The sequence below is a fragment of the Stegodyphus dumicola genome, chromosome 7 (assembly GCF_044657685.1).
Source record: "Stegodyphus dumicola isolate Sdum_Otavi_A_Nest chromosome 7, ASM4465768v1".
Taxonomy (NCBI): domain Eukaryota; kingdom Metazoa; phylum Arthropoda; class Arachnida; order Araneae; family Eresidae; genus Stegodyphus; species Stegodyphus dumicola.
The window spans coordinates 46,948,377-46,962,415 of record NC_140774.1 but is presented as its reverse complement, the minus strand read 5'-3'; the positions used below and the strand labels follow the sequence as shown (position 1 = coordinate 46,962,415).

The 14,039-nt window shown below is 34.9% G+C and overlaps 1 protein-coding gene across 1 annotated transcript in view; it reads left to right on the top strand.

Moving 5' to 3' along the window:
- LOC118181217 (uncharacterized) overlaps positions 1–14,039 on the top strand; it is a 119,616-nt gene that overhangs the window by 31,434 nt on the left and 74,143 nt on the right. Inside the window, exons 9-12 of the mRNA XM_035350298.2 lie at positions 1,813–1,928; positions 4,027–4,165; positions 8,448–8,512; positions 11,445–11,557. Of these exons, the coding sequence (XP_035206189.2) occupies positions 1,813–1,928; positions 4,027–4,165; positions 8,448–8,512; positions 11,445–11,557 (433 nt within the window). The remainder of the gene's footprint in view (positions 1–1,812; positions 1,929–4,026; positions 4,166–8,447; positions 8,513–11,444; positions 11,558–14,039) is intronic.

Below are 14,039 nucleotides of genomic sequence, written 5' to 3'. Positions count from 1 at the left end.
TTCAAAAGAGAGGTATTAACTTGCCATTTTATTGCTCTCTTGTCACAAAACTACTTTTCACTGAGCACAAACTTGCCTTTGAAACCTCAAAAGATTATTAACAAAGAGTATTTCTATTTTTTCTGTTTTTACTCTATTTTAATTTTTAAAGTTTGCTTTCAGTGCCACTTAAATACAGGGCCCCTTACTAAGACATAAATAAATTAAGGTCCCTATTCAACGGAACCAGGATTAATAGAGTTGTCCCTTAAACAGAAGTGTCCTTTATTCGGAAGTGACTCTAACAGGAAGTACTACTGCATATATCTTCGCTTGATAAAAATTTTAATTATCCTTTCTGATGTTAATAATTTTGCTTTCATATTGATGATAAAATTAACTGTAACGGCACAAGAAGCTTAATTCCATTTATACATAATCATGAAACGAAAAAAAATATGTTACTGATACTTGAATTGGTTATGAATTAACTAATTCCGAGCATTGCAACATGCACCATGAATATTTCTAAATTCGACTTCAAAGGGTTTGAAGGTAAAAGTTCTTCTTTAAAGTATTTAGTTAAATGAGTAATATTTTTCTCTCTCCTTTTCCTATGATGGCAGAAGTTATAAACACAATTTAAATCCGTAAAGACTTTTATAACAAAATTGATTTGTAACTCCAGAATTGGCAACACTGGTATGCGCATAGCAAAGTAAGTATCTTGCTGTGTATGTCTAGCGAGTTGTGCAACGTTAGCATTCTAGGGCACAGTGAAAGCAGTTTCTCTAAAGCGTTTGTTACGGAAATGATTAATACATAATTTGAATAGAGAATTATTATTAACTTTTCTGTTAAAGTCAAGCAAAAAGCCATCTGAAAATTGTAACAAATTGCGTGACGTGTAAGGTGAACGTTGAATATCACAGTGTGTGTGAGTGGGCTGATCGTTTCAGAGATGTTTAATATTTTTTTTTATATCCATGGTTTTGTGTGTAAAGAGTTTGTACCACCGAACCAGAATGTTAATGCAAACTTTTTTCATGAAGATTTATAAAGTGGAGAGATCTGTGAGTAAGATCAGACTTGGAGACGAGAGGATAGATCATACAACATAGAAATTCATCAGTTCATTCAGTACTTTTCATGACTAAATTCCCTCTCCCTCCTCCCAGAAAAAGGCACATTTCCTCATCTTGTTAAATAATTCTCTCTTCTTGCGATTTCCTTTTCATAAAGTCTGCAATAAAAGAAAATAAGCTTTATTAGCTTGTAGCTTGAAGACATGGAATACGAAGACGGTTTAGAACTGCGTTGACGTTGGATGACTTTCGCAGATATTTTTTGCATTTGCAGAAAGAGGAGGATGCGGCACAAGGTGTACATTTGCGGGAAGTGTATTGGGATGTAGTGTAAAAATGATTTTCAGTGAATCGCTAATAAAGTTGTTCTAAAAAAAATTCTCATTATTTAATTACCGTACCTCACATCTCAATTTGATCAGTTTGAATAAGCGGTGATTGTACTGAAATATATTCGCAATAATTTAAATAAGTATTCACTCTGTTATCCTGATTCCGTTAACAGTTTAGATTTATTGCCTGCATATATGAAAGAGAAATTACCTTTCCCGTTGACATCTGTTAATCTTGCAACAACTCGTCTTCATTATAATATTATTATATGTTACCCTACTTAAAATCGTATCCTATTTTCCTCGGATGAAAATGTAAAAATCGAGTTTACTTGGAGAACAAATTAAGAAACTCTGGATTAGCAAAGTGGGTTGTATCCCAGTTCAGTTTTATTCAAAATAATTTCTAATTCTAGTTTATGCTTTGGCTGCATCGTACAACCAGACTGCGCCCTGAAATTTGCGAAGAAAACAGAGATAATCGTTACGGAGTCAGAGGATGTGACATCCGTAAAATCAACGTTTCAGAACGGTAAGAATACTTTAAAATAGGTCTTTTATTTCTCTCTCGTTTTTTAATTTCAGTAAAATTAGAGTAACAATTATAAGGTATTTCTCCCTCCTTCTTAGCATGCCTTCGTGGTGTAATAGAGAGCACAGTCGACGCGTATTCGAGATGTCCGAGGTTTGAGTCCCAGTGAGGTCATTGTTCATTTTTCATGTCTCCTGCTTCGAAATAACCTAATGTCTCTACACACATTTATCAACTGTTTGCTTCACGTTCGTTTAGAAAAATGCTATGTAATTTTTTTCTGTTTTCCGTAAAAAAATATTTAATTGTTTTTCGGAATAATTGGTTCCATAATTTTGATTCATTTTGACTACTGGTTCATTAATTTTGATTCAATGATTATTTTCTGCACCATGCGCATTCTTACCTTTACTACACTGTGGCATCCTTAAAAAATGAGGAACCGCTAGGGTATAATATTTGTATGTAATGCTTAATGTGCGCAATGAGAAGGCTGTGCCCGATGACGAATTTATGCAAATCTTTGATTTTATTTTAAGCAAATAGAGATCGCTATGTATATGGAAAGAATTAAATTGTTGTTCACCCCATGTTACATTGCAGTATGTTTTCGTTTTAAAAAAGCAGAAAATTGCAGTAATTTGGCATCGCTTATAGCTTCGGCACTGCGAACATTAAGCATTATAATATATTATATTATATGATACATTGTAGCTATTACTGGTATTACAAGTTTGCCAGTTTTAGTGACTGATCGAAGTAGCTTCTTTAATAATAAAGTACCATTTCCATGGAATAATCCGAACTTTATTAGATCCAGAATAAATGCAAAAAAAAAAAAAAAAAATACAAACAAAAGATAGGCTTTACAAGATTCAGATTACATAGGAAGTATAAAATTACCGATTTCATTTAACATTGCGGAGAACATCTGCGTGTTTTCATGCAATCACCGTCAAGTGGATATTTTATTCACATGCATGATCACTATAGAAAGTTTCGAGGCGATTGTTATCGGGAAGTTTGATAGCTTTTCTTGTGAAGGACTTAAAGCGAACCAGTTTAGAGAGTACAGAGGAAATGAAGATGATAGTGAGACATCATACGTGATCAGAATGGAGACAATGAAGTATGTACACAATTTGTTAAATTCAAGAAATTAAAAAAAAAAGAGCAGAAGGAATAGATGTAAAATAAATATAACGTGCAGAACTATATTTTCGAAAAGCAAACAGAAGGATTTTAATTCAATTGCAAAAGAGAAAATGAGATAAAAAGAACACCAGCAAACACAAACGAAAATTTCAATATATACCTGGTTTTTTTCAATATACGAATGAATTAACATCCTTTATCAACAGAAAAGTTAGTTAGAAGCAGCTAAGAATTAGTTTCTTTGGAGGCTAACGGTAAATAGAAATTAGAATATTTTGATTTCCATTTTTTCTTTCGTTTACAAATAAATAAATAAAAAGCATTATTTCGCGTTCAACATTCCTGTACGATGTCATTGTATTGTATTGTATTATATTTATACTTCTCATTAGACTCACAAGACTGAAGGCAGCCGATTCAGTAGCAGAAATAAGAACATTCTTATTAGATTATTCTTATTATTTATATATGAATTATTTGTAGCACTATGTGTAAAGTTGTCAATATAACAAACCTTGCTACTGTAACTATTTCTTTCTGCTAGCGAACAATATAGATTTGCCTTCCGCTGATCTGTCACTTTTCCGTTTCGTCAATACCTTAGGTTGGAAGCCCGCCCAGCGGTTAAAATAAAATACGAGTAAAAAATATTTTAATGGATATACCTATCAGTTACTTTGAATCAGTAGGAATGTGCATGCAAAATATTTAGTTCAGGCTGCATTAAAATTAAAAAATCTGAGCATTGCCGCATTCAGTGTATTGTTTATAAGTACATACGCATACAATGTATTGTTTATAAGTACATCCGCATACAGTGTATTGTTTATAAGTACATCCGCATTCAGTGTATGGTTGCTGGTTTAATCAAAAATAAATTGCTACTTATTTGGGTTGATTTCAGAATGTTCTTTGGAACTATGACAATATAAATTTTTTGCAGAATGTTCTTATAAACTGAGTGGATCGTTCTCTAGTCCAGTCCTGCAGATCTACAATAAAAGAGACGGTGTTGCAACTTCTTTCAGTCTGTTTAGTTTCAATGCAGATGAGAAGAAAGGAAGCGGAGTTCACATAAAAAGGTTTGATTCGAAATATTTTTTAAATTTTAATGTTTTAGTTTGACATTCTTTCTTTAAACTTTAATCCAATGCAATAATATAAATCATAAATTTTCGAATCAGCCAATTTATTCAGTTCAGAACTGTGGGAGAATAATACTAAAATATGTTTATAACATTTTTTATAACATTCAAAATGTCATTAAAAGTTTTTTTTTATTTTGTGTCTTTCTTTATAAGCACTTTTATAAGAGCTTCTGCTCACATAGTTTTATATATACTCTGAAGAATATTAATTACATTCTTTGACAAAGTCCTTTCGATTTGTTTATGGACACTCTTCTAACTGATACACCTCGCTGATATTTACAAAAAATGTCTGGTCCATCTGGGGCACTGATCATGTATAGGTAGTTTTGCACTAGAGAAAATGTGAAAAATGGAGCAATTACAGCACTTTCCATTCATGACTCTAACTCCATTTTGAAGTTTGTCAATAAAGACATTCATTAGTGAGCGACATTAACACCGCTATCAAGATATTTTTGTTTTCCCTTCAATTTTCTAACTCTGGAACGGGACTTCTGAATATGACTTATGCGTTCATATTTAGTGACACTACTTAAATATAAATATCTTTTACGTCACAAATCACTTTCAAAAATATCTCCTGCCGATGAGGAACATTTTAGTTTTAGTTCACTCCATGGGAATTGCTTTATTAATATTATTCTCAATTTCCTTCACAACCCGTTTCATAAATTTGTTCCTTACGGATTTTCGTTTACAAACACGCATTTTTTTATCACCCTTTATTATACTTTTATCTCGAATGTTATTAAAAATAATCAAAGACTAAGATAAATCTAATTTCAGTATGCAATGTTTCGAATCAAATCAAACTCATATGCTAGCGAGGACACAACACTTTCAAAAGGTAATTAATAAAAATATTGCATTTTATTGGAAATAATTTCAAGTTGCTGCACAGATTAAAGATAATATTCTATTAATTCACTCTTTTTAAAAGTCTTTACATTACATTTCAAAGGTAAAAAATTATTTATGTCCATTTCTAGCTCTTTTGAACCCTTTGAATGCGCACTTTCTCTGATTTAAATGCCCATTTGCGGTTTTTGTGTCATTATGAAATCCTTAATATCTCGGTTTCTAATTAACGTAGAAACAAAAGCAGACCAGTTCTCGAAAGCTAAATAAACAATCTATCCAATAAACGAATAAAAGATAATTGCCATTTTTTGCCAAAATTGGCCTTTTCAACGTGTTCGGATAAGTTGAATATGAAGTTAAAATTTCAGGAAGTTGTCTAATATATATGTATATTTAATAGCCGTGTTCTTTATTTAATAGCCATAGCCTTGCGCCAGTACAATGATCAGAAGTGGTGGCATTTCATTATGAAAGCACCTAATATGTGGCCTCCTTTGCGCCGAATGAAGGGACGGCCAGTCACAACCATGCCTTCACCGGTATTCGAACCCCGACCCATCGCTACGGCAGTCAGGGTCACTAACCACTTTACCGGCTGGGCGGTTTATAATAATAAATTGTTGCGTTCTGCACGGGTTTGTGAATTTGGAGTTATTAACCACAACACTTGATGAAGCATGAAAACACAATTTATTTGTCAGTATTACTCTGGATAGTTCCAAAAACACGTTTATAGTCGTCGAAAAACTACGGCAAGCACGCTGAAAGAATCAGCAACACAGTTTTCAGGCTATCAGGCTGTAACGGTGAAGAAAGGTTCATGGCAAAGCACTAGAGTACAGCTCTCGATTCTGTTCGGTCGTTTTCGCAACTCAACGTACTCTCGAGTTTCTCCATGCTATAACTCTTGATGCACTCGATGATAGCCTTAACGATGCTCACTCTCGATGCACCAACTTGTGATACACTGCCAAGACACACTCACGATGCACTAACTTGTGTTACACTCGACGATCAACTCGAGAGACTACGAGACACTCTCTAGACTACTACTTCGTGTACAGGCAAGGTTTATATAGCTTTTGGCCTGCCTTCAAGACCATTCTGAGCCAAACTGGTAAGAATTCGTTCCAGAATGTTCTCCAACTTTCTACAGCATATCTCCGATTATGTCGCGAAATGGGCGATTTCATGCCAAATCTGGCAACCCTGACTTGCTGCGGGAAATCTATCTTACCGCAGTTGGACATTTCGTAAGAATATTGATGTAATGAAAAATTCTTTCTTTTGTCCTGTACTCGCTCGTATCAGAAAACTTCTTTTAAATAAAATAATCCTTCTGGTTTGTCCATAACTTCAATCAACAACTGAGACCAAGTCTTACATGAAGTTGGAATAAGTTTTATGATGCCTACTAAGGCATCATGTGACATACATTTCTCACCATGTACAGTATTTTCACTTGCTATTCTTTGTGTGTTGGTGTGATTTGTCTCTTGCTCGACTGTTTCTTTGCATACAAAATGCAACATAATGGGAAGCTTACTTGCATTACGTACTAGAAATACTACGGCCTTGTCATCACAGAGACTCTTCTGCTGTCCTCGCAATACGTGTTTTGAAGTAATGGTAGAATACGTATTGTAGTAGTTCCTACCTTTATAATATAAGCTGAAGAATTGAGAAAACTTTGGTCCTCCTTCATATTAAGAACCCGTTATTTAAATCGCACGAAAGTTACGATAATTGCCAACGTATATCTCATACCATCGCCAAATTCTATTTTTGTTTTAAACTTCTTTGTATATAAAAAAATCCTTAAATATCTATTTATCTCTCTTTATATATATATATGTATATAGACGATAAAAATACATTAAAATGTGGCCTAATCAGATATCTTCCTAGGTGGACTATAAGAGATCCTGTTTTAGGGCTGCCGGCCACTTGGCGACTATTTGTGACTTTTTGGTGCTGTTTAAATAACAGGAGCCATATTAACAATTAAGTACCGAAAATTCATCTCAAAAACTTTAACTCTTTCAAGCGTATATTTGTAAAACATTTATAGTTTTCTTAGTTTTATGATAACTTAAGTTAAGTTAGTAATCACTGACTATCATAAAGTTAATACTTTTGCTATTTTTGTTATTAAAACTTTTACATCATATGGATGGTAAATTTTTTACGTTTATGCAATTGATGAGCTCAGAATCTGAAGCTCATTTGGCATAGACACATTTCTTTTTCAAAAATCATGAGTGATATAGCATTTTTAAAGAACTGTTTTGAATAAAGAAGATATAAATCGTACAATGTTTTTATCAATTTCATACGCAAGATTTTATTTCAAGAACAGGCTATTAAAATATGGCGAAATGTATTTAAAATGTACGTATTTTAGATGTCTTTTTAAAATCAAAATGAGACCATTTTCTGCCATTTGCTTCCAGTTTACTAAATGAAACATGAAGTGTTTTACAAAACAGACGTGTAATTTCAATTCTTATAATCATTTTACATTAATATCTTAAGTTTTTTTTAATTAACTGTTCAAAATATTCACTTGATTTTAGCATAAATTTAACCATAACCTCCCCAAAAACATATATCAATTTTAGTACAAATAGCAATTAAAAAGTCTTTAATCAAATAGTAAAAGCTGAAAAAAAAACTAAATAAAATTTAAAGTTGACAGGCTTAATGCGACGAGGAAAAAGAGATTTACCGGCCGGATCTGATTTCATAACATCCTTTTTTTTTTAATGAAGTTTTCCTTCACTATAGTAAAAGCTGAAGCTTGAAATTTTCTACTGGTTTCGATTTGGTTATTTAAATTTGGCAAAACACACTAGAAGTGTTTGCCTGAGGGGAGGGATGCCGTCGGTGAGGACATTCTAACGAAAACTGGCTCGTATTCAAGTGACATATAGCGAAAACCCCCAAAAATTAGCCATGCAGCGAATCCGTTCTCCTGGGATTAAACCCAGGTCGAAACTTCGAGCTTTAGCAGTCTTGACCCCTCGGTTACTATTAAGCCTCTTTCCTTTCGGTAATCAAGGCAATGTCTATGATCTTGAATTAAAATGACTTCCAAATGATTTGCCAACTTGAAATTGTAGTGCTAAGCCAACTTTTTATAGTTCAAATAGTAAAAGCTATTTGAACGCTTTTACTATTTGAACTATAAAAGGCTATGTAGTATGAGTGAATTACTCTCATGTGTCAGTTCTTCGCCTAAATGAAGAATGTAGCTGTATAAAAACCTTGTGTGTGAAATAAATTAACAATTTAAATTTAGTAATGATAATCATCGCTGTATTTGTTAAGAAATAACGCAATTTTTTTCCAGGCATATTACAGAAATATCCAGAAAAGAAATGCCAGAGGTTACAGTAGAGAAAACATCTCTTTCGGGTATGAAAATTTGAATATACACATAAAAAATTTTGAAATTATATTCTAATGAATACTCTTGCGTAATCATAAATAAACTAATTAGTTGCTTTAAAAAAATAACGGCTTATTTTGAACTAAAATTAATTACAGATGAGGTGTTCATTATCGAAAGTATTTGATAAATATCATTACAGCTAATTTTGGAAATGTTGGCTTTTTATTTCAAACATAAGCTGTTAGAATATGATCTTTAAATATTATGCATTACCAATTTCTAGTTCCTTTCCGCTTAAAATGAAACTTTAAAAGATCTGACCTCGAGTGTTACGCTTTACGGGAAACACAGCTCCTTCAGTTACCAGATAGTTTATTTTGTGAAACACAAATAATAGTAAGTTAACATAAGGAAACTCATAACTCAGGTGGGGACTTTGGCGTCCATTATGTATTCATTTTGCACTTACTGATTGCCACTGGCTACCCATGACCACCGTTCCGGCCTCTGGACCTCCGCTCGAAGACTACTTATTTATCGCCTGTTAATCGTCTGCTGTAACCAAGGTTGGAAATAAGCATTATGTACTTTGGCTTTCGACATTCCTTAGAGAAAATATTTAATATGCAAATTTATATTGGTCAATATTTGACACAGGCGGTCATGACTTTTCATACTAAGTTACTCATAACTAAATTACATGCTTTTTCATGCCTTGACTAAAGTTACAGGAAGCTGTTGTTGTTCCAATTTCACTTGCTAGATAATGGTCAGCACAAGTACACGACATTCGTAGTGGCAAGACGTCAGATGCGCCTTTCGTTGGCAAGAGCGTTGAGTACATATAGGAGACAGCCCGACTTTAGCTCACTTCCGCTCCCAGTTTTGAGGGAGCAGCCCGGGGATGGGTCCGGAATCCGGACTTTTAGGTACGGCAATCAGAGTCACTAACCATTATCCCGGCTGTGAGGCAGAGTAAGCTGCCAGGTGTTATGAGAGCAATGCCAGTAGTGGTGAGGAGAGCTTCATTTCGTCTAACGTGTTTGAATCACATATTTAGCATGTTATATCTGTTTTTCGACATTTCCGTAAGAAAACAGTCCAAGACTTGAGGTCCGAGGAGAGAGGCAGCCAGAATATTTTGAACACTATCCTATTCCAAAGGAAGGACTTGATGGAGATTATTATAAATCTGTTACACTATATTTTAATACTATAAACTAAATTCTGCAGCACAAACAGCCCTTAGAGATCCATGGCCGGTAGTGCACCCTGATATCTGCTTTCTAGACGTGGGCACCCGGGGGGGGCTTGGGCATCTTTGCTTGGACAAGTAGTCAGCTTGCCGCAGGAGCCCCGGTGTTTAGTTCCCAAGCGAATTTGGTACTCATTTTATTGACCCACTTCAGGGATGAAAGGCTGAGTCAACCTTGCCCAACCCTGGGATCGAACCCTGGACCTGTGGTGCTGCTGCGCGACGCGTTAGGTTTAATACTATACTTGTACTATATTTTAAATTTTTGGAGCCCCCCAAGAAAGGGGTGTTCCTAAGCTATAGCTTGTGTAGCGTATACGTAAATCCTGCACTGAGCTTGTATTTGAGTTAGAGTAGACGATAATTTTACCATGTCGCTTACTGTGAAAAATGGGAGAAAGAAGAAATACTTTCCCTCGTACTTCAAAGACTTTCTTTAACAACGGTACATTTTCAATAAATAATAATAAATAAAAAAATATAAAAAAGCAGAGTCAAACTTCACAGATTTTAAACTTTTTTAAATAAAAGTTTTTTGTTTTGTTTTGTTTTGGTTCTGAATTTTGTTGTTTTCAATATATTACTAATTTGACATATTGCGTTTAAATTATTTAGAGGATATATTATGTGGATACTCAATATAGCTCCTTAACATTGAGTCTCTCATTAACACTGACATATCTTCATTGCTAAATCATTATGCTGAGTATCACTTCACAGTGGATTTCATAATAGGACTACGCACCTTTGGGCCCATGGAATTGAGTAAAAAATGCATTTTTATATATCTGTACGTATAGCATATGTGTTTTTGCACTGATGCAGAACTTCGTTTTATAATCGCCTTGAGAAGCCCCCAAATTAAATAATTTTACAAAAACATTATTAATGTAAATATATATCTCTATTCTTTGCATCCTCTTGGAAAGTTTTTCTGCTAACGCTTATGAGTAAACTGTTTGTGCAGATATTAGTTGTCAACATACTTTTATATTTCTAAATTGCGAAACAGGTGTTGTATTGAAAAAAATAAATAGTTCTGTCTATTGCTAAAATGCCACTCACTTATTGTGAATTTATGTAACTAATTTCAAAACCATAAAAATGGCATATAATAAATATAATTACTTATGTGAAGGTAAAACTCCTTTTATTTATAAATTAAAAAATAGTAATAAAATTAAGCAAATACGAAAAATAATGTTAATCAAAAATTAGCAATAGTAATATTTAACAGTTTTCTCAGAAAAATTGTTTGCAGTATTTAGTATCTAAATTCTGATATGCAGCATTAACCAGGGACACGTTCACTGCCTCCTCACGTAATGCCGAAAGGCCGTTCACAGCTGATGATGGGAGTTAAGTGCAGAAAACACCACCCCTAAGAGAGAAATTACAGGAGTGGAACTTTCGTTGCAGGAAAATCACCTTTTGCATCTTGGTATTAATTCATTTTGAGGAATCTTCATTGAGGTTTTTCAGAACGCTGCGGATTCTAACACAAGTCGCTTCTTTAGATTGTCTGGCTAAGTCCGTTATTTTCTTAAGGAAATTTTTTTTTTTCAGTTCATCTTAAGAAAAGGTTTACTGCCTGATATTTTAATGAACTTGCAATACATGTAAGGTTTGGCTGTATTTTGATATGTTGCTGATAAATTTTCTTTAAAGGATTTTACATAAAGCATTTATTTGACAATTAGCGTTGCCATTGGTGGTTACCTTTACTGACCAGCTATGCCAAGAACCAGAATTAACGGGAGGAAAAGGATCATCGTTGGGGAAACTGAGTCATTTAAGCAGAGATTTGCAAACGGTAAGTTTTCTTTAATATACGCTTGTATGTAAAATTAAATGATGACCATGTAGTTCCATTAAGCTTACTAAAGTATGAAACGTGAAAAATCAGCTGTTTCTAATAGAGACATAAACCGATGTTCCTATACGGTAGTGATTCGTGACTGAACTTCACTGACCATCTTGACTTTCCTAACGATTAATATTTCGAATGCAAAGAGGTTGTTTTAACATTTGTAAGATGATTTATGAAGTAATTAAGCCTTTGAAGAAGTCTGACTGGAACAAACTACTTTTCAGGCTATTAACCATTCGCTACTGCTGACATTACTCAAAATGAGTTTTTGAGATAAATGCTGAATAATTTATGAACTTATTTATAGAATATACTTACTGTCTACCAGAGTACACGGAATGAAATTAGACAAAAAAAAAAAAAAAAAAAAAAAAAACGACGCACCGAGAAGATATAAAGCAAATTGGACACAAATTGATATGCATAGAGGTTTGGACGGAAAATGCAAAATTTTACATTTTGACCACCGATGTATGAAAGGTTGTCGCTACAGCGCATCTTATCTGCGCAACTGACAGAATATTTGAATATTTAAGAGGAGAAATTACGATTCCAGGTCATAAATTCTTCACGAATTTCATTCCGTGTACTCTGGTAGACAGTAAGTATGCCTCTCATACAGGTGCGCGAACGGTATGCGCAGATGTCAGAATTTGGGAGAGGTCGTGTAGTTGGGCTAAAAGAAGCCGGTTGGTCTTATCGGCGAATAGCTTGACATTTGAGCAGGAGCGATGCCACTATTAGACGATATTGGCAGGAACACAGCGTCAAGAAGGAAGTGGTAGGCCTAGAGGAACGACAGAACGTGAAGACCGAGCAATCGTCAGAGCGGCACTCGCAGCCCCAGATGCATCATTATTATTGATTGTACGGGCAACTAGTGCTTCAGTGACCGCAAGGACCATTCATAGACGGCTCATAGAAAGGTGGCTGAGGTCACGACGCCCCTTGCGCCAACTGCAATTGACCTCTGTACAACGTCAAGCCCGTTTGCTGTAGTGTTGGGTTCATTCGCACTGGAATGTCACTGACTGGAGTAGAATAGTCTTCAGTGACGAGTCCCGCTTTGAACTGAGCTCCGATGACCAGCGAAGGCGACTTTGGAGACGCCCCGGACAGCGGTGTGATACCAACCTGACTATCTTCCAGCAGACAGGCCGACAACCAGAAGTGATCGCCTGAGGTGCCATTTCATTTCATAGTAGGACAACTTTGGTTATCATCCGCCGGAACCTTATAGCACAGCGGTACGGCGACGAAGTTCTAAGGCCCGTTGTGTTGCCCTTCATGTCACGCCACCCTGGGTTTACATTTCAGCAAGATAATGCCCGCCCCCACACTGCACATGTTTCTACTGCTTGCCTTAGTGCTTGTCGAACATTACCTTGGCCAGCAAGGTCGCCGGATCTCTCTCCGATTGAGCACGCTTGGAGCGTTATGTGCAGGACCCTCCAACCAGCTCTGGATGTTGACGATTTAACGCGCCAGTGGGACAGAATATGGCACGATATCCCTCAGGAGAACATTCGCAACGTCTATCAATCGATGCCAAGCCGAATAGCTGCTTGCATAAGGGCCATAGGTGGACAAACGCGTTACTGACTTTTTCCCTTTGTACAGCTCTATCACTTCAATAAATCATCCAATTTTTCTCAAACTGTAATCATTTGTTTTCTGTACATGTACATCACTTCTACCGATTTTCGTCCCATTCGGATAACTCCTTCTTGGTGCGTCTTTTTTTTTTTTTTTTTTTTTCTAAGAGTGTATAATACGAGAAGTCTAACACTCGTTCGATTGCTCGTTTTTTCTTTAATCACTTATTTTTCACGTTAATTCTTATTTTTATCTTATTCTTCTAATTAATCTCTACATATAATAAAAGAAAGAGTCTGTCTGTGTGTGTGTCTTTTGTTCGAGCTGCGCGTAAGCTAATAGACCCACGGCTATGAAATTTGGTACATAGGTGCATCTAGACAAGAGCCAGTGCACCTCGAAGCGATTTTTTTTGAAATTCGAATTCGAATTTTTTTTATTTTATGTTTTGCGACGAAATCGCGTCATTTTGAGACATAAAGCGAGATTTTACTCTACACAGTCCATTTTCCCATCGCCATGAAACATAGGCACTTAGCTATTTTACGAACTTAAAATAAATTTCGTGTTTCAATAAATCGATTAAATATGAATTTGTTTAACAAAGGAAGCTTAACACCTTTTCAACGGGATTTTCTAAAAAAGTTTATTTTTAAAAATGTACAGTTTATTTTTCATTGATTTTTGGACACGTTAAAATTTTATCCTTGCGACTGCTTTTACAAAAAGAATTTTGGAAAAATGATAATATTTTATATTTAAAAAAAAATAAATGAAGCTTCCGAGTACACTTCTCACATCTCACATCTTTAAAAATCTGATTTTGGCA